Below are 21,461 nucleotides of genomic sequence, written 5' to 3' on the forward strand. Positions count from 1 at the left end.
GAATCACTTCGCTGTAGAGAAGAAATTAACACATTGTAAATCAACTATACTTCAATAAAAATAAATAATAAATATTCCCTTTAAAAGTCTGTTGAAAAAGCCCTATTTTTTTTTCTTTCTATTGGCTGTGCCATGTGGCATGCTGGATCTTAGCTCCCTGATCAGGGACCGAACCCGTGCTCACTGCAGTGGAAACTCGGAGTCTTAACCACTAGACGGCCAGGGAAGTTCCAAGCTCTATTTTTAAAGAATGTGCTCGGGTGCCCATCGGTTTTTTCACAAGGGTCATTCTAGTTTTCCTGAGAAGGTGACAGGACTTGTCAGGTGGTGATAGGTGGGGATGACAATGATTGAAGTCAGTTTTGATGTTCAATGATTGTCATGTTCTTGGCAAAAATTGGTAGATTTTAGAGGTATCATGTAAGTGCCCAGATTCTTGTGTGACACAAGGTCAACTGAGGGCTCTTCCTAACATGATTGGCCAGTAGGGGCTTGGGGCCAGACCTGATTTATAAGAACGAAGTCATGTTTCAGGCACAAGAGTGTGATGGTTGCCTGTCACACCTGAGAGTCACATATTATCCATTCCTTCCTTCCTGAATTATTATAAAATTAAGAACCCCCAATCTCTTTCCACTTACCTTTAGACACAAAACTTTTGTTGATGGCTTACTTTTGGTACCACACTGGCTCATTGAGATCTAGCCCCTTTAATTTCTAACGCAGCCCCAAAACAATGTCAATCAGGCCCTGCCTCAACCCACTTCCGCTTGGATAAGAATGGTGATTGGAACCGAAGATCAAGAGAGTTTAAAAGAAGTTCAGGCAACCATGGGGATCAGGATAGTTCGCTCAGAATGAGATAAAAGGAGATTTAATAGATTTCACAAGCAAGTAAAAAAACTGGAGCTGTCATTGAGTTGGATGTAAAATACTTGTAGTATTTTCTAATCCGGGTAAGTCCAGTTTGTCTCAGGTAATCTGAAGGACCACTGAACAGAAAGAACTGGGTGAGAGTCTGAACAGAGGCCCTCAGTGGCACTGGTGGGTAGGGACACAGTAGGCTCTGGGATCGCCTGTGTCTTTTTTGCTGACCTTGCTCCTCCTCCCTATCTCTAAATGTGGACTGCCCCCAGGCTCAGTGCTCAGAGCCCTCCTCTTCCCTACCCACGCTCCCTCCTTAGGGGATCCCATCCAGCCCATGGCTTTAAACGTCATCTATCTACTGACTGCTCCAAGCCTAGCCTCTCCCCTGGGCTCCAGGCCTGGACAGTCAACCCGGATGTTTAATTGGCCTCTCAGTGTTAACATGGCCCCCGCCACACTCTCCATCTCCCCCCTAAACCTTAACTAATGGCACCCAGTCACTTGGGCCAAAACCTTGTAGTCTTCCTTGACATTTCTTTCTCCACTCACATCTAATCCGCCAGGAAATTCTTTTGATTCTGCTTTTCAAATGGATCCCAAATCCAACCACTTCTCACCACATCTACCATTATCACTCAGGTCTGAGACACAACCTCCCACGTGACAGCCCACTAGCTCATTCCATAGCACTCAATGGCTTCTCTTCACGTGTAGCAAATATCCAGGCCTTTTCCCTGCCCACACAGGGCCTGGGCCCTGCCTACCTCTCCATCCCCAGCTCCTACCTCTCCCTTCACTCAGGCTACCACAGCCTCCGGGGCCTCCTTGCTGGCCTTTCAGGCTGCCAAACGCTTGGCACTTGAGGTCCTCTCTGCAGGGAATGCTCATCCCCAGTACTCCCTCCTGTCTTCCAGGTCTGTTCACACATCACCTCTTTGGAGAGGACGTCCACAGCACTCTAGCCAGAACAATACCCCCAACTCTCTTACCCCTTATCTTGCTTTGTTTTTCTCCACAGTGCTTATCCCCACGTGACAGATGTATCTATTGATTTATTGTTGATCTCCCCAAAGAGAATTTAAGTTCCATAAGGGCAGGGACTTTGTTTTGTTTACTAGAGCAGTTCCTAGCATGGAATACCACTAAATAAATGTTTATGAGATGAATGAAGTTAAAGTGACACGAAATCCATGGAAATCCTTTCCATGAAATCCCTGAGGTCACTAGATTAGGAAAACAGCTTTTCTTATTCCCAGAAATCCTACAAGTATCTGGACCCAAACTCATTATATAATTTTAAAAGATTTAGAATATAGAGAAAATATTTATACTCATCATTCAACAGATATTTACTGAGTGCTGTAGATACCATTATCAACTCCTGTGCAGGTAGCCCTTAATGCTCAGAATAACCCTATAAGGTAGATATGGTTACTGGCATTTCATAGCTGGGCAACAGAGGTACAGACGCATCAATGACTTTTCCCAGGTCCTGTACCTGGCACAGCTGTAATCCAAAAGCAGGCCCATTTTTCACCCTAAGCCATGCTATAATTCTATTTTAGCAGGAGCCTCGAGCCATCCCATTCCGGAACATTCTCTCCCACCCTGGACAGGCAGCAATACTGCCAATATGAGCACAAAAACCATTTGTGGTTCATCTTATCACTTCCTCCATGAAGTACTCTGTGAGTGCCACCAGCAGAGCTGGGTTCTCTCCGCGCTGATGCCAAAGGACTTTGCTAGCATTGCTGAACAACTATTCCTTGCTATAATTACTTGTCTCACTGTCTCTCCCGTAAGACTGAAATCTCTCAAGGACAAGGAATGTGTCTCCTATTCATCTCGGCACCTCTGGTGCCCAGAACAGTGTCTGGCATGTAGTGGGAATTCAATAAATGTTGACTGAATGAGCAAATGAACTACACTGGGAAACACATTCCCATCCCAAGTGGGTAGTGGAGCAGATGGCCAGTGGGGGCCTCGTTCTTGCTTTGGTGATCGTTCCTCACTTCTCATTTGCATGTTTATTTCCCCAGGTGCTATTTCTTTGCTTGGATATCTGCGATGTCTCCTGCTAACTGTTCTGTGCAACAGTGGCTCATTCTCACCAATCACCTCCTCCGAGTGAAAATCGTTCAGAATGAAAGAGAGTACCTCTTGAATTCAGATTCTGCCTGTAATGCTGTGCTTTGTGGGATCCATTTCACAGCGACCAGAGGGTTTCTTCTTTCTGACACAAAACAATCTGTGAGGTTCAAATTTGGTGCCTCCTTGAGCTAATCCAATTGAATTCTTTAGTATACATGGCCGTGAGCCTTTAGAAAGCTCAAGTAATCAACAGAATGCAAATTTCAAAAAAATCAATGAGATTATTGTTTGTCTATCAAATTGGCAAAATTAAAAACAAACAAAAAAATGCTGATGAGGGTTTGGGATATGAGAACAATCTTCCTCTGGGAGAGCCTGAAAACACATTAACAATAGGCTTTTAAAAAGGTTCCCAGCTCTTTAAAGTTGACCCAACAGTTCCATTTCTAGGAATATGTTCTAAGCAAATAAATTAAGATTTAACTGCTGGGATGTATGTAACAATTTATTATAACAGAGAAAATTTGAAAATTATTTAAATAACCAGGAATAAGGAATTAGTTAAATAAATTAAGGTACGTCCCAACAATTAGATACTATTCAGTGATTAAAATTTATATTTTAGGTGAATATACATTAACAGAGAAAGATTGTTCATGAGGTATTAAAGTGCAGATTACATAACGGCATGTGTAATATGAACCTATAATAAATATTCATGGTGTTTATTTATTTCTCCAATAGCAACCTGACTTCTTACTGGAGTGTTTTCTCCCCCTGAGTGTAGCTGTTTGTTGGATGATTCTTAGGATGACCCCCCGCCTCCTCAGCTCCCCGGGCTGCCTCTCCCAGGACCCTGACCTGAGTCAGTGCAAGGCCACCCCTGTAGCAGTGGCCCCTGACAGGCTGTGCCAGTTATAAGATGGTTGCTATGTCCTGCTCCCTGCTTCTTTGCCTCCGGAATCTTGCTTGGCTCCTGTCTGCCCTGAGCCTGGCTCCTCTGGCTCCTGTGGGCTCTGTGAACACCCCTTCCTCAGCCAAGGTACCAGCCTGTGAATCCCCTTTGGCTTCAGTTAAGCAGGCTTGTTTCTGTCCTTATAGCCCAAGAACTCCAACTGATGGCTTCCATAGTGATACTCCGAAGAAGTTATATAGAGATACATATTCTTGGGTTTTCTCTTCGTTTTGCTTACTGGTATTTTCCAATTTGCTTTAAAAATACCATAATAATTTTTAGAGTATTTTACATTTTACATTGACACTGAGATAACTGATTAGGGTGCAGCAAGAAAATTAGAATTTCTATTTTAATGTATACGCTAGCTTCAAAATCAGAATGAGAGCTCACCAACATGTAATACGGATGGACACTAACATTATCAGTGGATCTGTGTGTGAGGCAATCACATATCAGGAAGGCAGGCAGGTGTCCCAAGGGCAGCATGTGGGTGCCTTCACTCCCACACACACTTTCACCTCGCTCAGTGCAGTGGTCTTACTAATTTTATGGGTGTCAGGTAAGTGGAGGATTCACAGGTGTTATCTAGTTTTGACAAAACTAGCCCTAATAAACTGGTAAGAGGCTAAAATAGTTTCCTACAAAGTAACCTTGAATTGAAAATAATACTAAGACTCTAAACAGAAGTGAACTTCAAGAAAATGACAGAGCTACAATTCTTCTCCAAGGTAAAAACTATGACAGTCTAATCCAATTTGATGAGAAGTAACTAAGAAATATTGTAAATTATCAAGAAGAATGGTTGGAAAATAGATTTACCTTTACTATCACTAACAATGAACTCTGCCTAAGTAAATAAATATCATGCCTTGAGCAGGTAACCAGGTTCAGACTGGAGCCATCATAATTAGCAAGACATTCAGAAACTAAGCATTCAGAACACAAAAATAAACCTCGACAATTTTAAAGCTATACTTAAAAGTCAGGTGATACTCAATCCATACTTTAATAAATTTCATAATCAGCGATAAATGGTTAGAAGCCTCTTTCAAGATTTCTTACTGAGTAGCTGAAGACTTACTAGGGAAGTACCAAGAGATATTTGGCACTTTGTACAGTCACTCATATAAAACTATGTCCTGAATTTCAGAATGTGCCGCTTTATCTTATCTCTTTCTCCAAAGAACTAGAGGTGGCCCCAAGTTTTCAACTTTGTGAATATTTTTTTCAGAAAAATAAAACACCTTTCCTCAAATGAATAAGAGCATTTTCTCCAGTAGGTGAGATGAATAATTCATGTTGCTCTAAAAGCACTATGACTGATAGCAATTTTTTTTTAAAAGAAGAAAGATCCAGCAATCTCGCTTACCCATATATATCCAAAAGAATTGAAAGTAGGGTCTCAAAAAGATACCTGCACACTCATATTCACAGCAGTATTATTCACAATAGGCAAGAGGTGAAAGCAACTCAAGTGTCCACCAGTGGATGAATGCATAAACAAAATATGGTATGTACAAATAAGGGAATATTATTCAGCTTTTAAAAGGAAGGAAACTCTGTCACATGCTACATCATGGTTGAACCTTGAGGACATTATGCTAAGTGAAATAAGCCAGTCACAGAAGGACAAATACTGTATGATTCCACTTATATGAGATACCCAGAGTAGTCAAACTCATAGAAACAAAGTAGAATGGTGGTTGTCAGGAGCTGGGGGCAGGGAGAAAGGGGAGTTGGTTGATGGGTATAGTATTTCAGATTTGTAAGATGAGAAAGTTCTGGAGATCTATTTTACAACAACGTGAATATACTTAACACTATTGAACTGTGCACTTAAATATGGCTAAGATGGTAAATTTTACACCAGCTGGGTTTTACTACAATTAAAAAAAAAAAAGACAAACCACCTCCTAAAATCTCCTAATTGCACATTCTAGAAAGAAACATGACCGCTTATAACTAATAACACGACGATAGCAAATCTCCTGGTATCTCCACCAGTACCTCCGGTGGCTCATCACCTTCACCCCATAGATCATAGTATTATCTACCTACAGTCCCACACTCTCTGACTGTCTATACCCAGGCAGCAGGTTGGCCTGTCTGTCTCTCCCTTCCTTCCCACGCCCTCTCTTTCTCCTTTTGCTTCTTCCCTTCCTCTCTCCCTCCCTTGCTGTTTTCCTGTAAATAATCATTTCTGTCACACTTTAATCTTTAAAGAATTTTCACTTTCATTATCTCATTTACACACCAGCCCTGTAAGGTAGGTGTTCTTTCCACTTTACGAATAAGACGCAGAGACCCAGCAGTATTAAACATGTGCACCAATCACCTAATCACTAAGTGGCAGAGCCCAGTTCCAAATCCCACACGTTCACAATGTAACACTGCCCCAGACAGTGGTTCTTACACTGGAGCATGCATAAGACTCCCCTGGGAATATCTGTGAAAATGTGGGTTCCTTGGGTCCCACCTCCAGAGAGTCTATTCTCGGGGTCTGGAATGGGACCCAGGAGTCTGAATTTCTAACAAGCACCCCCTCCCAGGTGCATCTAAGCAGGCGATTAGTAACCTACACTTTCACTAGGTGCAGGCCTCGGAGACGGCCACGCCTGGCACAGGCAGGGCACATGTGACCATGAGGATCTCTGCTTATTTAACCTGCCCAGAAGGGGCAATGGAGTGACATGGATCTTCTATAGGGAACTGGCTATATAAACAAGGTCCTTTCTTAACTGGAAGCAGTTAGAAAAGGGAAAGAAAGGAAAGCAGGAAGGAAGGAGAGAAAGCTCTAAATGCACCTCATTCCACAGAAAATAATCCTGCCCGTGAAAATCCCAACCAGCCTGTCGTCTCAGACATTCTTCTTAATCTCTTACCATTGGACACTAGGACATTTGGTACCTGCAAAGGGGACTGCATCTGCCCTGCTTTTGGAAGGCGGAAGAAGAACTAGAGTTGGGCTCTTTATTTTCCAGACAGATGCACAGGAGGGAAGCACCTGATCCAGAGTGAGTCACAAGCAAAGCCTAGATCACGGTGCAAGGATCTCCAGGCTGCCAGGCCTGCACCCCGGACCCTGAGTCATGCAGCTTCCCCAGCCCAGAGGTGTGAGAACGGACCTGTCTTTCCACAGGGCCTGGTATGGCAGGCTTTGCAGAAGCCCAGAGTCGTAAGGACAAGCAAACTATCTACACAGGAGATGGAGCACTCTTCTTGCCAGGAAAATGCCATTGTGATTTAAATTGGATGTTGAGGGCTAAGATGAGTGAAAAGAGGTAAAATATGAATCAAAATGGTTAGAGTATAAAGAAGAGTGTTCCTTTTGCAAATATGCCACATTTATTCTGCAGCTAGGAGATAAAGATGAGATTTCTGTGGGAAGCCTGTTGTACTTTTTCATGGCCTTATAAAAATAAATTTGTGCTAATGTGAATCATATTCCATAAAGCTAACTCTTATGACTACCGAAGAGATAGTATTTCCTAGAGACGGGGTGTGAAGTTTGACATCAGTCAGAACTTTTGAAAGAATTCTAGAAGGTGAGACTTGGGGGTACCCAATCCTGAGGCATCCTTCCCGAGAAAAGAATATGATATCACCACTTATGAAGAGACTGGGGCTAATTCACCAGCCTGTACTTCTCTGGTATGACCAGGGTCATGCAGGGTAACGGGCTTAGAGAAGACAACTCAGAGCTGCCTTGTGGGCTCCGAACAAGTCCGTGCCTGGGCTTATGTGTCGGGCACCAGCACACGCTTTCATGCTACATGTTGGTGCCGGCCCCTGCTGCCAAATGATATGCCCCTGGGTATACTTCCACCTTCAAGGGTGTTCATGTCTCTGGCACCCTCCTTTCCGGCTGCAGTATGTCGCCTATCATAAGCCACCTGTCTGCTAAAGCTCTGGGGGTCACCACACCCCCTTCCTCATACTTCTCTGCCCTGGCCTAAGGGCATGTGGCTCATGTTCATCTCTGGGTGGTGATTCTGACAAGCACGGCTGAGTGAGTGGCACATCAGGCCTCCACTTGGCTCTCACCCTGGCATAATCTCGGGACACTAGTGAAGGAAGAAATGCCTCCCATTACTACACTTCTGTGGTTATTTTTCATAAAACCTTCTATAAATGATGATTCCTCAGCATCATTTTTATTCACTAGTTTTCAAATGGGATGACCACATATTAATCATTTAAACCAGGACACTTCTAAGAGGGAGATCTATTAACAACCACACTGGGACAACAAATGTAGGCTGAGACCACCCTGGGTAACCCAAGACACATGGTCACCCTGCTTAGGAAGTAGTTGAGCTGCATGAAGACGACACACGAAGCAGAGTCCCAGCCGACCCCAGGTGACACAAAACAGGAACAAAAGAGAACTCTTACTGTAGTAAGCCCTGAGCTCTTGAGTTGTTTGGTATCACAGCATAACCTAGCACAAACTGATGAATACAACCCCTTATAGCTGTGACCCATATCGCTGGGTGGCTGGGAGGATTGAATCAGCTAATATATAAAAAGCACTTAGATCAGTGCCCGGCACATAGCGAGCAGTCCCCAGATGTTAGCTATTATTATTAATTATAATAATAACATAGGAGAATGAAGGAACACTCTAAAAACACAGTGAAGTCAAATTTCAAGCAAAGCATGTAATTACTCAGGAATGGCAGGAAAGCCCATCATCTCTCGCTCCCGCTGCACAGCTGTTTGCCCCTTTGGAGGTCCTGAGGCCCTGCCTCCGTCTCTCAGTCTGAGAGCCCGCTCCTACCTGTATGTATCTCTAATACTCAGACTCCAGAGAGCGTTGTTACAACTGCTTTCTTGTGAATTCCTCTACTCCCTTGACCTTTGGTTGCCTCCATCTCACTCAGATGACAAACCTTAACCCTGAATCAATGCAACAATCCATCATTTTCGCTCCTGGGCCCGAGTTACTGAACAAAATCCTCCAGGATTTCTTGAAATTCTTACATGGGCTCTTTCTCGACTCTTTCTCCCATTTCCCACAAGAGGTATTTCCAAATTTTACCATTCTCCTCAAGCTCTGTAACCTACCACCGTCCTCTTCACTCAGAAAGCAACTAGAGGCCCTGACGTGCCCTGTCTGAAATGTGGTTGCTGATTGACTTGCAGGTCTCCCTCACTAAACTGTGATCTCGACTAGTTAGGGACTGATTCACCGTGCAACTCCAGTTCCTAGTACATTATCTAGTAATTCTCAGCAAATGTTTCATGAATGAATGAATGAACAATGATAGAGTCTCTTAAGGAGCAGCCCCCTGCATACCTAGGAGGAAGGATCACGAGCAGCATCAAATGTTTATATGTACATATAGGCACACGCAGTGGTGAAGCATCTTTAAATAGAGATCACTGTGTGTGCGTGTATGAAACAATGATACAGGTTATGGAAGATTATTCGTTTTCCTTTATCTTACTTTCCCCTTTGCTTCTCCACTGTGATTCTTTGTGCTCAGATAACTTTATCCCGCTCTTTCAACAGCTGTACCTCCTGCACCCCATAAAATTTCTCAATTTTCTTACTCAGTATTCAGGACAATATTCTCATGACAGGTATTCTGAATAGGTTAAGAATTCTAAAGACCACAAGAGAATTGCCACTTCCTTACATTACAAATTTCCAATCAGTCTTCTTTTCTCAAGGTTCAATTATCTCAACTCCTTTAGCTATTCCATAAATGGTAGGTAACATGCTAGATCAGCAAATTTAAATTTTTATGCTAAGTTACCATCATCTCAAATGAGATTTGTAATTGGCACTCATAAGAAATTAATTATTAATATCTGTTTCAATGACTTTCCTTCCACATTCTGATTGCTGAAGTGTTTGCTGTTTTAAAAAGAAGCTGTCAGGGCTTCCCTGGTGGCGCAGTGGTTGAGAGTCTGCCTGCCGATGCAGGGGACACGGGTTCGAGCCCTGGTCTGGGAGGATCCCACATGCCGCGGAGCAACTGGGCCCGTGAGCCACAGTTGCTGAGCCTGCGCGTCTGGAGCCCGTGCTCCGCAACAAGAGAAGCCGCAATAATGAGGGGCCCCCACACCACGATGAAGAGTGGCCCCCACTCGCCACAGCTAGAGAAAGCCCTCGCACAGAAACGAAGACCCAACACAGCCATAAATAAATAAATAAATAAAAATAAAAAGAGCAGCTCTCTCTTTAAAAAAAGAAAAAAAAAAAAAGAAGCTGTCATCACATTACTACTCATTTTCAATTTATGGTCATTCTGCCCCAACCCAAGATCTTTACATGCAAAACTTTGGGTCATTCTAATCATTCTTCATTTTGTCAGCTTAATTTATTTGAAAGTAACCTGGGTTTTATTGTAGAAAATTAGTAACAATCCATGGATAATGTTAAATATTTTAAGAATAGTTTTAAAATAATTAGCAGTTTGTCATTCCATAGGGCTAGACATACTAAATAAATTTGTGTTTTAAACTGTTATGATCACCTTTAAAAAAACAAAATATCTTGAAATAGTTGTCACAAGGCATTCATTAGCAATATGCAGGGATTATAAAATAAAATGTGAAATTAACAAGGACAAGCAATTCTTAAAATGATCTTTCAATTAGAAATGAAGTCTGTAGAGTGTTTAATTTTCATCTATCACCATCATTGTTATATAGTCCTTGTAATGAACTGAATTCGATTCTGGATCAATTGCAGCAGACAACATTTCTTCCATTTCCTCCTGAGAAAAAGGCTCACCTAGGAGGAACAAGAAGGGAAACTCATCATTTACAATCCTCTGATTTTTTTTCTTTCTCTTTCCACTAGCCCACTTACTTGCCGTGGAGCCCCACCATCCCCCATTGTGTCTCTAGTTACTCTCCCTGGGGCCATAAAGCCAGCACATCGTGACAGTCCAGAGGTTCAAAGAGCACGCTGTTGGACCCCTGGCAAACTCTGGAGTTATTTTACCTTGCAGGTATCGTATCTCAAGCAATCTATAGAATCAATCGTTTCAGCCAAAACAGCAGGAGGACATGAAAACATCATAAATAAGGTTGTTTATTTACTTAAATTAAAACCACTAAAATTGCCAAAGGATTAACCTCGAGTCATAGTTTTACAGGGAGTCTAATCATTATATTTAGTAAGGGTATGAAGAAAGGATTAACTGGTTGCTATGCAGAAATGCTGAAGAAGAGATAACAGAAGTTTAAGCTATAACAATGTCTATGAATATTCTCTAACCAGGGTAGGTCAATCTAGTGATCCAGCTGCACCCAGGGACAGATGCGTTCATCAGCCATTTCAAAACAGTCCTCTTTGTTATAGTTTGGCCCAGTGCTGCTGTCAAATGAAACCACAAGTTGGAGAGAAAATCTGTGGGCGTTAGTTGGATTCAGATAATAGCTGAAGGCCATCTTGAATACTGGTTTTACCAAGATGAAAAGCAAATTCAGGAAGAACATTGGAAACACTGTCATCTATTTAAGATAGAACTTTGTGCTGATATTAAACAAAAATACAGAAACATCCAAATCGCCACCTCACCCCTAAAGAGTCTTAATCCAAGCAGGTAAATTACTAAGGCCTGAGAATTACCTACCTTCTGAGTTTGTCACCTGCCACTACAAACAACGCTTTCTAAGGTGGAACTCAGTTAATAATACAGAAATTATTCAAGTGGGGACTTTTATGACAATGATGATAGTATTACCAAACAATGGGAACGTGCTTGAGTTCTTCTGAAATCATGTTTACGTCCTAAGGAAAGAAAGAATGCCTAAAATGCCTAAAAAGACAATTCCTGAATCTTTCTTATAACCTGATTGTTAAATACTAAATCCACTGCCAATGAACTTTGCTGGGCATGTAAGTCCTTATGAGAATACTGACAATAAACGTTTATCGAGAACTACCGTGCGCCAGGCACTGATCTCAGTGCTTCACAGATATTAACTAAGTTAATCTCCCAACCACCTCATGAGAGGTAAGAACTATCATCCCCACTTTCAGCTGAGGACACCAGCACACACAGAAGACAGGCAGGCAGCCCCAGCCAGTGAGTGGTGGAACTGGATCTGCATGCCAGCAGCCCAACGCGAGGTCCAGGACCCACACTTGACTGCTTGGAACAAGGTTTTGCTCACAGTGAAATACGGAAGGTGGTCACTGCTTCCTCAGGCAAGGAAAGAGATATGTAGTGTTTGATTAAGGATGGGAGGAAAACAGCTTAAGGATTAAAAGCACAAGCTTGGGAGCCAGACTGCCTGGGTTCAAATGCTCTACTGTCTCATTAGCTTTAAGATCCCAGGCAAGTCACTTAACCTCTCTGTGTCTCAGTTTTCCTGTCTGTAAAATGCAGATGATAATAATACTACCTATCTCATAGGCTTGTTATGAGAATTAAGTGTTATTATTTGAATAGCACTTAGAACATTGCCTGGCACATAGGCAGCAATATGTGTTTGTTCAAAAAGTTTTTTTCAAGATCTTCCCTGCTGCTAAATGCTGTCTGACACAATACACATACCTGGACACATGTGGACTTCTATCTTGTAGGAACTTGATTCTATGTGATTTATTATGTTCACCATACAACATCCTGGGCATTTAGAATGCATTTTCTCAAAGTGATTAATATTCTATAGACACTGTGAAAAGTTGCACTGTCTCTGTATCCACTGCAGTCTGTTTCTGATTCCTCTGTTTCAGTCAGTAGCACTACCGTAATACCCGTAGTCCAGGCCAAAGCCTTGTTACTTTTGACTCAGCTCCCATCTTCATCCCCGGCACTCTGTTACTCATCACGACCTGTGGATCCTTCTGTAGACAGTCCTATTGTATCAGTCCCTTCTTTCCATTCCCATTGCCACTGCCAGATACAGCCCTTCAAAATGCTGAACTAGCCTCCTAACTGGTCTCCCCAGTCTCTCCTCTTTCTCGCTCATCTCACAAACCTACCAGCACCAGATTAACCTTCCCACAATCTCTCTTGCATTGTGTGATTCACCTGCTCAGAACCCTACGATGCTTCTCCATTGCCCGCAGGATGAATGCTCCTGAGCCCCGGCCTCCGCAATCTAGTCCCGGTCAATCGACCTAGATTCATTTCCTACCGTTTGCCAACAAGACCCTCTGGGCCCTGTCTTCTCACAGGCTCCCGAAATATCGTGCTCATTCCCACCTCCCAGTTTTTGTTCATACTTTTTATCAGTCTATGTCTCCCCATCTTCAGCCCCTTCACCCATTCTACATTCACCTCCTCACTCATTCATTAATTCAACCAACATTCGCTGAGACTTACTATGCGTGGGAGGTGCTACAATGCGGAAGATTTTACCCCTGCTCTCAATAACCCACCCAGGGAATTCTACCATCTTAACAAACCTATTTTCTCTTTAAGTCTTCCCAGACCAAGCTTTCCAGGCTGGTCCAGCCCACATTGATCTTCTGATACTCACTTTTTTCTACTGTCTTATATTTTGAATTGTTTTATAAGTTGGTTTTATTTCCTCCAATAAATTTCCTTGAGAAAGGGAGCCAATTTTAGTATCATTACCTCTCGCTGTGCTTAGTATCCCTCACCTACACAGTGTCATACTAATGACATTGAACTGTTTTGGCTGTTTTGACGAAATCCATATTGCCTAATATAACCTAGGATTTACTTCCCTTAAAGTAATTCCTAGGCTGGTGCTTTGAAACATAACATTTCCATCAAAGTTAACCCCTAAGATAATTTTAACAAGGTCATGAGTTCTTGGATGGCAGTTATGACGATCATGCCACTCTTACTCTCACCCCCTGTATTCTCACCTAACGGTGGATCAAGTCAAAAATGGTCCAATCAGTGGCACATGGAGATGCAGTCTTAATCTTCCCGACTCAAAATTCCCTGCACTTCTGATTGTCTCAAGTGATTAGCAACTCTGAATCATTCAGGACTCATCTGTGAACTAGTGAACTGAACAGAGACAGAGCTCTAACTTTATATAGGAAGAGGGGAAGTGACCAATATGAGAATGGCTTCAAAAGAATGTCCATTAGGCTACTGACATTCAGGGGAAAACAGATTTACACATCAGCCTAAGCAGAGAGAATTCCTAAAGGAAATATGTTGGCATATATATGTATGTATGTGTGTGCGTGTGTGTGTGCATGCATGTGTGTACAGTTCAAGTGCAAAGCAAATATATATGGTACCATTAGCATAAAAAACTGAAAAATTTTATGTGAATTCATATTTATTTGAGGATGTATTATCCCTAATTTCACCAACTGAAAAGTTTTTTAAAAAAGGAATTTTCATAGACTCCAATTCAAATCTTCAATCTAGTAACAAGCACTGATTTATAGTGATTGCTAGTTCATGTTTTCCTGGTGGCATACCCTTTATTCTGGAAATACTCTAAGTGAACGGAATGACTTCAATTTATAGAAGTATCATCATACTTTACAAAAGCCTATAAGGCAATAATCCATCTCCGCTTAACTTACTCTTTGTCCTCTTACCCCCTACAAATCAGACCAAAACCAAAATAATAATAAGGGTAAATAACTCCTTTTAACTAGAATGATTGATTTTAAAGTATCTCCTACAATTTTTGCCTAATTGTTTTTAAATTATTAATCACTTAAATAAGTTACTGTTATAAGGTAAGTAATAAACCACTCTCACCTTCTTCAGTCATATACTTGATCAATTCTTCCTTAGAAAGAAACCCACGTTTAGCTGGATCTAACACCTAGGGGGAAAGAAAAGATAGATATTATATTTTTTGTTTGGTGAATAAATTCTACATGATGAATTTTTCATGTAAATATAAATATATTTAAAATCTGGAATTTACACACCTCAAAAGCTCGAAGAAGGATATCTTCCGGAATTGGTCTATATCTAATTATGCAATAAAAGGAGTAAATGCCACAGTATTTAGCTCAGTCTCTACGTAACAAATGATCACATTAAAAAAAAAAAAAAAAGCTGCTAACATACTAGGATATTTAATAATACTTCCCGCACTGAAATATTTTTGGATATCTAGATGATAAAGTTGGAAGTACTCCACACCCACAAGGAATACTTAGTTAAAAATCACTGGAATGTTTGATGTTATCTATTAGCTTTTTCATTATTGTGGAAAATAATCCGAACAAAACTTGTTCCCATTATTATCTACTCCCAGGTAGATGAAATTACATGCACTGAGACCCTGTGGGATGCGCTGGAGGCCAGGAGGCTGGAGCACAGGGAGCGAGGAGGAGAATATTTTCAGATGATGCTGGAGAGAAACAGGGACCAGAACATGCAGGGCGCTACCATCCATGAAAGTGACTTTGGTTATTTTTGTTTATTTGGGAACAAAATTTCTACAGTAAACCAACTATGGTAAGCTAATGCTACACTTTCTCCAGAAAAATAATTTGGGTTAATTCTTATTTATCATTGATAATTCAAAACAGAAGATAATAAGAATGTTGATTTATGCTTTTTGCAGCTTATTTGCCCTTTAATTACACTTTGCTTATTAGATTAATACTGAAGTGGTTGATACTTCGGAGCACATACCAACCAGCAGTTCAGAAGTATAGAGAAAAATTAGAAGGAAGCTATCCTATGATAAATATTGGTTGAGTATAACATATAAAGTGAAAAAGCCAAGTGTTTTGAAATTAATGCAAGTCCAATCATTACCTTACCTTGACAATTGCACTTATTTTCTTACCTTCTTTCCAGTAGTACTTCAGTCATCACTGGAAGAAATTTTTCAAATCGAACGTATCCAGTGGGTTCTTCTTCCTCCACCTAAACATTCAATAAAAAATACCCACTTATTCATTCAACAAATGTATTGAACAACTACTTTTTTCCAAGCACTGTGCCAAGTGCTGGGGATTTGATAATGAGCATCCTTGGGCATGGTCCCCACTGACAGCATTTATATGCTGGGAGTAGAGACATATATCCATCAACAAACAACAAAGCTGAGTGTCTAATTATAAGTTTGTGTTAAGTACAATGAAGTAAAGGAGCATAGAATAAAGAAAACTTTTCTGGGCCAAATTATCAGGAAAGGCATTCATGAAGAAATCACACTTGAGGTGACTTATAAAGGAGGGTAGAAGATAATCAGACAAAGACAGCAGGGAAGACACTCCCAGGTAGATGAGATTACAAGACCCTATGGGATGCACGGGAGGCCAGGAGGCTGGAGCACAGGGAGCGAGGAGGAGAATATTTTCAGATGAGGCTGGAGAGAGAAACAGGGACCAGAACGTGCAGGGTGCTACCATCCTTGAAAGTGACTTTGGTTATTAACCTAAGACACTGTTACCCTAAATCACTGAAGGTCTCATAGATGTGTGTCTGAAAGATCACACTGGTTGTAGGTGAGGCAGCTTCTGCTGTAGTCCAAGCAGATATGACAAGGGCTTGGATCAGAGTGGTGGCCATGGAGAGAGAAGTGGGTGCTTTCAAGAAATATTTAAGAAGTAAAATCAATAAAACCTGGCGCAGCATCTATTAAGTGCAAGGATAAGAAAAAAAGAGGAGTCAAGGACAACTCCCAGGATTCTGACTTGCACAAATGGGATGGAGTAATGTTTTTGCCTGAGATAAGGAACACTGGGTAAGAGACCAGGTTAGGGGACCAATCTCAATCTCAAGAACTAAAATATCTATCAAATCACTGTAATATTTATTAAATAACCAGATGGCCTGTGGAACATTGTTATATCACCACTAATTAAGAGAATTTTTGGTACCCAGCACCATTAGATGAGAATGAGGAAGACTCATGCCCACAAGGTTCAACTTGGATGGTGTGGCTGACAATACGCTATTGACTTTAACTTTCATGTCACGCCATTTATGAGGGGCTGTAAATTTTCCACTCCCTTTCAAAAATTCTATTAAAAGGCTCACACATCCCAGTTCAACAGTGGAGATTTTTAAAGATTTATTCTTTGAGCAAAAGATAAGAAATCTATAGGTGCTGCTAAGTGGAACACACTGCCATCAAATGACAACTATTTTTGAATGTTTATACTAGATTCTTACCTAGTATGAGCGAAGCCCTTGGACTCCACTATCAGCAAAAAATGTCATCCATCTAATGACAGAATGACGTGTTTCAGAACTTCTGAGCCCACCAATACATGAACAATTATTTTCAGCTGCCTCTAGATCCAAGGCAAGCTTTTTGCAAATTAAGGTTCATATGGCTCCGATGTGCCTGAGTAGCACTCTGTAACTCCCAACCCCACAAGCCTTTTAAAAATAAAATGTCCATCTCATGAGACTGCCTCTGGAGGGATAATTTTTAAATTACAATGTTGAGTTTCTATTCTGATTAATCTGGAAATCTGTTCCAGAAGCTAGAGCAATGGTTTGTTTCCCTTTCCCTACCCCCAACAAACCACTGCAGAGCAAACAGTCTTGACCTTGAAAGATCAAAGCTCCTCTTTAATTTCTGAGCATCCTCATTAACCTACAAACTGTTTTTAGTTTTTCTAAAGGGAGTTCAACTCTACAGCACTCTCTCCATCACATGAGAATTCACAAACACATACTATGTGCCTCATAATGCTTCGCCCCCATCGCCACGCTCCTGCACAACTTCCACAAGCCCTTGGTGCTCTGAACATGGGTGAAAATGTTGCAGGTCATTCTGGCCTGATAGATCTGTGTAGACCCAAAACTCCACAAAAATAATAAGTTAAAGCAAATCTCCACTAAATCAGGATAGCAGATGAGGCATACATTTTCCTTAGCTTTTTTTTTTTTTCTTTTTAAAGAGGGATAATGAACAAACAGGGGCCTTGGGGTTAAAAAAAGTAAGAAGAAAAAATATATAAGTCCATCTTCAACTTGGGCAGATTGTGAAAATCTTTCTATGACTCAACACTGTCCTCTAGAGGCCACATCTAATCTGTTCTTTTGTACTAAAAGACGTACAAGCAATGGCATAAAAACAATACAATTATATGATATTTCTAAATACAGCATTAATGAACTGTATAATATATACTATATACTACTTTATATTATAAAAAGTTTTTTATTCTTTAAATAAATTTATTTTTGAATAGTTTTAGATTTACAGAAAACTTGCAAAGATAGTAGAGAGTTCCCATATACCACCCCACCCCGCCCCAGTTTCCTCTATTGTTTACCCTTTCCTTACTATGGGACAACTATACTTGGTTCATTGTCACAACTAATGAACCAATACTGACACATTATTATTTACTAAACTTTATGCTTTATTTGGATTCCATTGGTTTTCTAAAAGGCATTTTAGGGAATTCCCTGGCGGTCTAGTGCTTAGGACTCTGTGCTCTCACTGCCGACGGTCTGGGTCCAATCCCTGGTCAGGGAACTAAGATCTTACAAGCTGTGCAGCATGGCCAAAAAGTAAAAATAAAATAAATAAGTTAAGTTTAAAAAAATAAAAGGCATTTAAAAAAATCTGGTACATTCCTCTACCATAAAAGAGAAACAAGAAGAGTAGGGTAGAATACCACTCTTGGCAATCTGGAAATAAGTGGGTAGAGGGAGGATAAGAGGTGGTTCTATTATTTCTGGTGCAGGACAAACTAGTTAACTTTATGAGGCCATGAGTAAGACAGGACAAAAACACTACTTTCTAGAAATGTTATGCAATGATGGCTCAATGATTATTTATAAATCCACATATTAAAATGCCTTTAAGATTTAATAGAAATATATCAAATATTGAACCATTCTTTATATTATATTGTATATATACATATATAGATAGGTAGAGTTATGGGTTGAGTTGTATGTTCCCAAAATTCATATGTTGGAGTCCTAACCCCTAGTACCTCGGAATGTGACTTATTTGGAGAGAGGGTACTCACTGAGGTAATCAAGTTAAAATGAGGTCATTAGGGTGGGCCCTAATCAAACATGACTGACGTCGTTATAAAAAGGAGAAATTTGGACACAGAGACAAGCACACAGGGAGAACGTCATGTGAACATGAAGACAAGCCATCTACAAGCCAAGGAGAAAGGCCTGAAACAGATCCTTCTCTCATAGCCAACAGAAGGAACCAACCTTGCCAACAACTTAATTCTGTACTTCTAACCTCCAGAACTGTGAGACAATAAACTTCTGTTGTTTAAGCCACTGTTTGTGGTACTTTGTTACAGCAGCTCTAGCAAACTTTATACACACACACACAAACACACACACACGCACATTGTGGTGAAGCTTACATGAGATACGACATAAAGGTTCTTTGTGAACCTTGAATTACTATGATTATCATTATTTCAATCAATAGTGTACACACTTCTGATTCTATATCATGCAAAGATACCTCATCCGAAAAGAATCAATCTCTGGTGCTAAAATTTTAGACACATCCTCCTTGACCCACCATATGGACCTAACTTTTTACAGAAGTTTAATCTTGCCTCCTATCTGTAAAATGTCACATGGAATGTGACGTGAATGTATTAAACTGCTGGGCTAATATCTTGTCCCTCGAGCCCTGGATCCCTGCCTAGAGGACAGGGTATGCGGATTAGCAGCAGTGATGTCTCCACCTTTGCTGTTCCCCTACATGCTTCTTGGACTGATAGGAGAGGGAGAATAATAGACAGCCACCAAACACCTCCCTCCTCTTCAAAAGACAAAACCAAACAAAACAAATATACCTTGTTACTACAAACATGAATGAGGCAAAGTAAGTTATAATCTAGTCTGTTTCATCTAAGAGAAAGGCTTATGAGCTTGAAAGGAGGTAATAATTAGAAAGTAACCTCAGTAGCATTTATGAATGCAAAGGAAATAAAACCTCTTTGCAGGAAGATCCTCAGCTTAGCCTTCAAGTACCATTTATAGTGAATTCATCTTAATAGCCTGCCAGCAGGTGTCCGCCCTGATACACCTGGCTTCTCCTCCTCCAAAGAACTATGGTGGTAGAGGCGACCTGAAGACACTGCCTCCTTGCCACACAAAGGGCCACCTCCACAAGGCTAGCTAGCACAGTGCCTTCAGACAGTCCATAGTCTCTTTGCATCCTTGTGCCCAATACAGAGAAGTCTCAATAAATATGTAAATACTGTGGGATATTTTTTAAAAAGCAACATTTATCTAAGTTTCAAAGCATGAGGCAAATACTGTTTCTCACTCTACTTTGGTAAAAGTCAATTTTCTTAATCTGTTTTGCTTCTGAGGAAATTCGGGCACAGGGAAGTGAAGTGCCTATCTTGGTCCTCAAAGTCGGTCAGGTGTTCTGATGGGATCATAGCCCAGGGTTCTTTCTCCCATTCCCATAGTGAAATCATCAGGCCATCTCTTTTCTCATTAAAGCGTTATTTATTTTAATGCTGAACTCACTGATAGGTATAATAAAACCCAGTGAAAATTCATTTCTCCCCAGTGACATACAATCAGTCAATAAACTGAACTATTTCATGCTTCAAGAAAGCAAGATAATACCAGTAGTTAAGATGGTTTATAAAGCACCTACATTTCATCTAGCTCCAGGTCACCAAATAAGATACACATATGATTTTTTAAAACTACTTATAGTAAAAAATATAAAAACAGGGAGATAAGGAGATACTTCAAGTTCAACTTGAATACCACATATACAAATTTGGACATAAATCATGTTTCAAAACCAAAACACAAATACAATTTAGAAAATATTTCTCGTCCCTCCAGACGTGGATAAGTCCTTCAGTGGCTCCCCAGTGTCTTCAATACTGAGTTTAAACTCTGTCAATGGGTTCTTAGTTTGGATTCCCCCAGACACAGTTTGCTTGGGATGTGAGCCTAGGAAAGATCTGTAAGTAGGAGAAGACAGGAAAGGGACAAAAGCCAAAACGGCACTTGACCTTGAAGAGGTTTCTGCACCCCTATGTTCACTGCAGCATTATTCACGACAGCCAAGACAACCTAAGTGTCCCCTTTCCGACGAATGGATAAGAAAATATAGTATTTATATACAATGGGATATTATTCAGCCATAAAAGAAGGAAATCCTGCCATTTGGGACAACATGGATGGACCTTGAGGGCATTATGTTAAGTGAATAATGAGAGAGTCAGAGAAAGACAAATACTGTTATGATATCTCTTACATGTGGAATCTTAAAAAAACAAACTCAGATACAGAGAGCAGATTGGTGGTTGCCAGAGGTGGGGGGTGAGGGATGTGAAGATGGTCAGAAGGGACAAACGTCCAGTTATAAGATAAATTGGTCCTGGGGATGCAACGTCGGGCATACTGACTATACTTAACCATGTTGCATATTTGAAAGTTGCTAAAAGAGTAGATCTTAAAAGTTCTCATTGCAAGAAAAAAAAGTCTAACTATGTGAGATTATGGATGTTAACTTATTGTGGTGATCATTTCACAATATATGCATATATCAAACCACTGTACGCCTTAAACTAATGCAGTCTGCCAACTGTATCTCAATAAAACTGGAAAACAAAACAAAACAAAAAAAAAAAAAAAAAGAAAATATTTCTCTACTTTGGATAGAATAAAATAATAACAAAAATTCATTGGCA

The 21,461-nt window shown here is 40.6% G+C and overlaps 1 protein-coding gene across 4 annotated transcripts in view; it reads right to left on the reverse strand.

The window, feature by feature from the left end:
• Positions 1-8,557: 8,557 nt before the first annotated feature.
• DRC8 (dynein regulatory complex subunit 8) overlaps positions 8,558-21,461 on the reverse strand; it is a 131,236-nt gene continuing 118,332 nt past the window's right edge. For 3 of the 4 annotated variants that reach the window (XM_082341369.1, XM_082341371.1, XM_082341372.1), the window contains 4 exons: positions 15,632-15,711; positions 14,760-14,802; positions 14,584-14,650; positions 10,502-10,661 (listed from right to left, as the gene is read on the reverse strand). In XM_082341369.1, coding sequence (XP_082197495.1) covers positions 10,546-10,661; positions 14,584-14,650; positions 14,760-14,802; positions 15,632-15,711 — 306 coding nt within the window. In that variant the 3' untranslated portion in view covers positions 10,502-10,545. Of the gene's footprint in view, positions 10,662-14,583; positions 14,651-14,759; positions 14,803-15,631; positions 15,712-21,461 lie in introns of all 4 variants that reach the window. The other variant, XM_082341370.1, reaches the window with a different exon arrangement.

This window comes from Balaenoptera borealis (genome assembly GCF_965194805.1).
Source record: "Balaenoptera borealis genome assembly, chromosome: 1".
Lineage (NCBI taxonomy): Eukaryota > Metazoa > Chordata > Mammalia > Artiodactyla > Balaenopteridae > Balaenoptera > Balaenoptera borealis.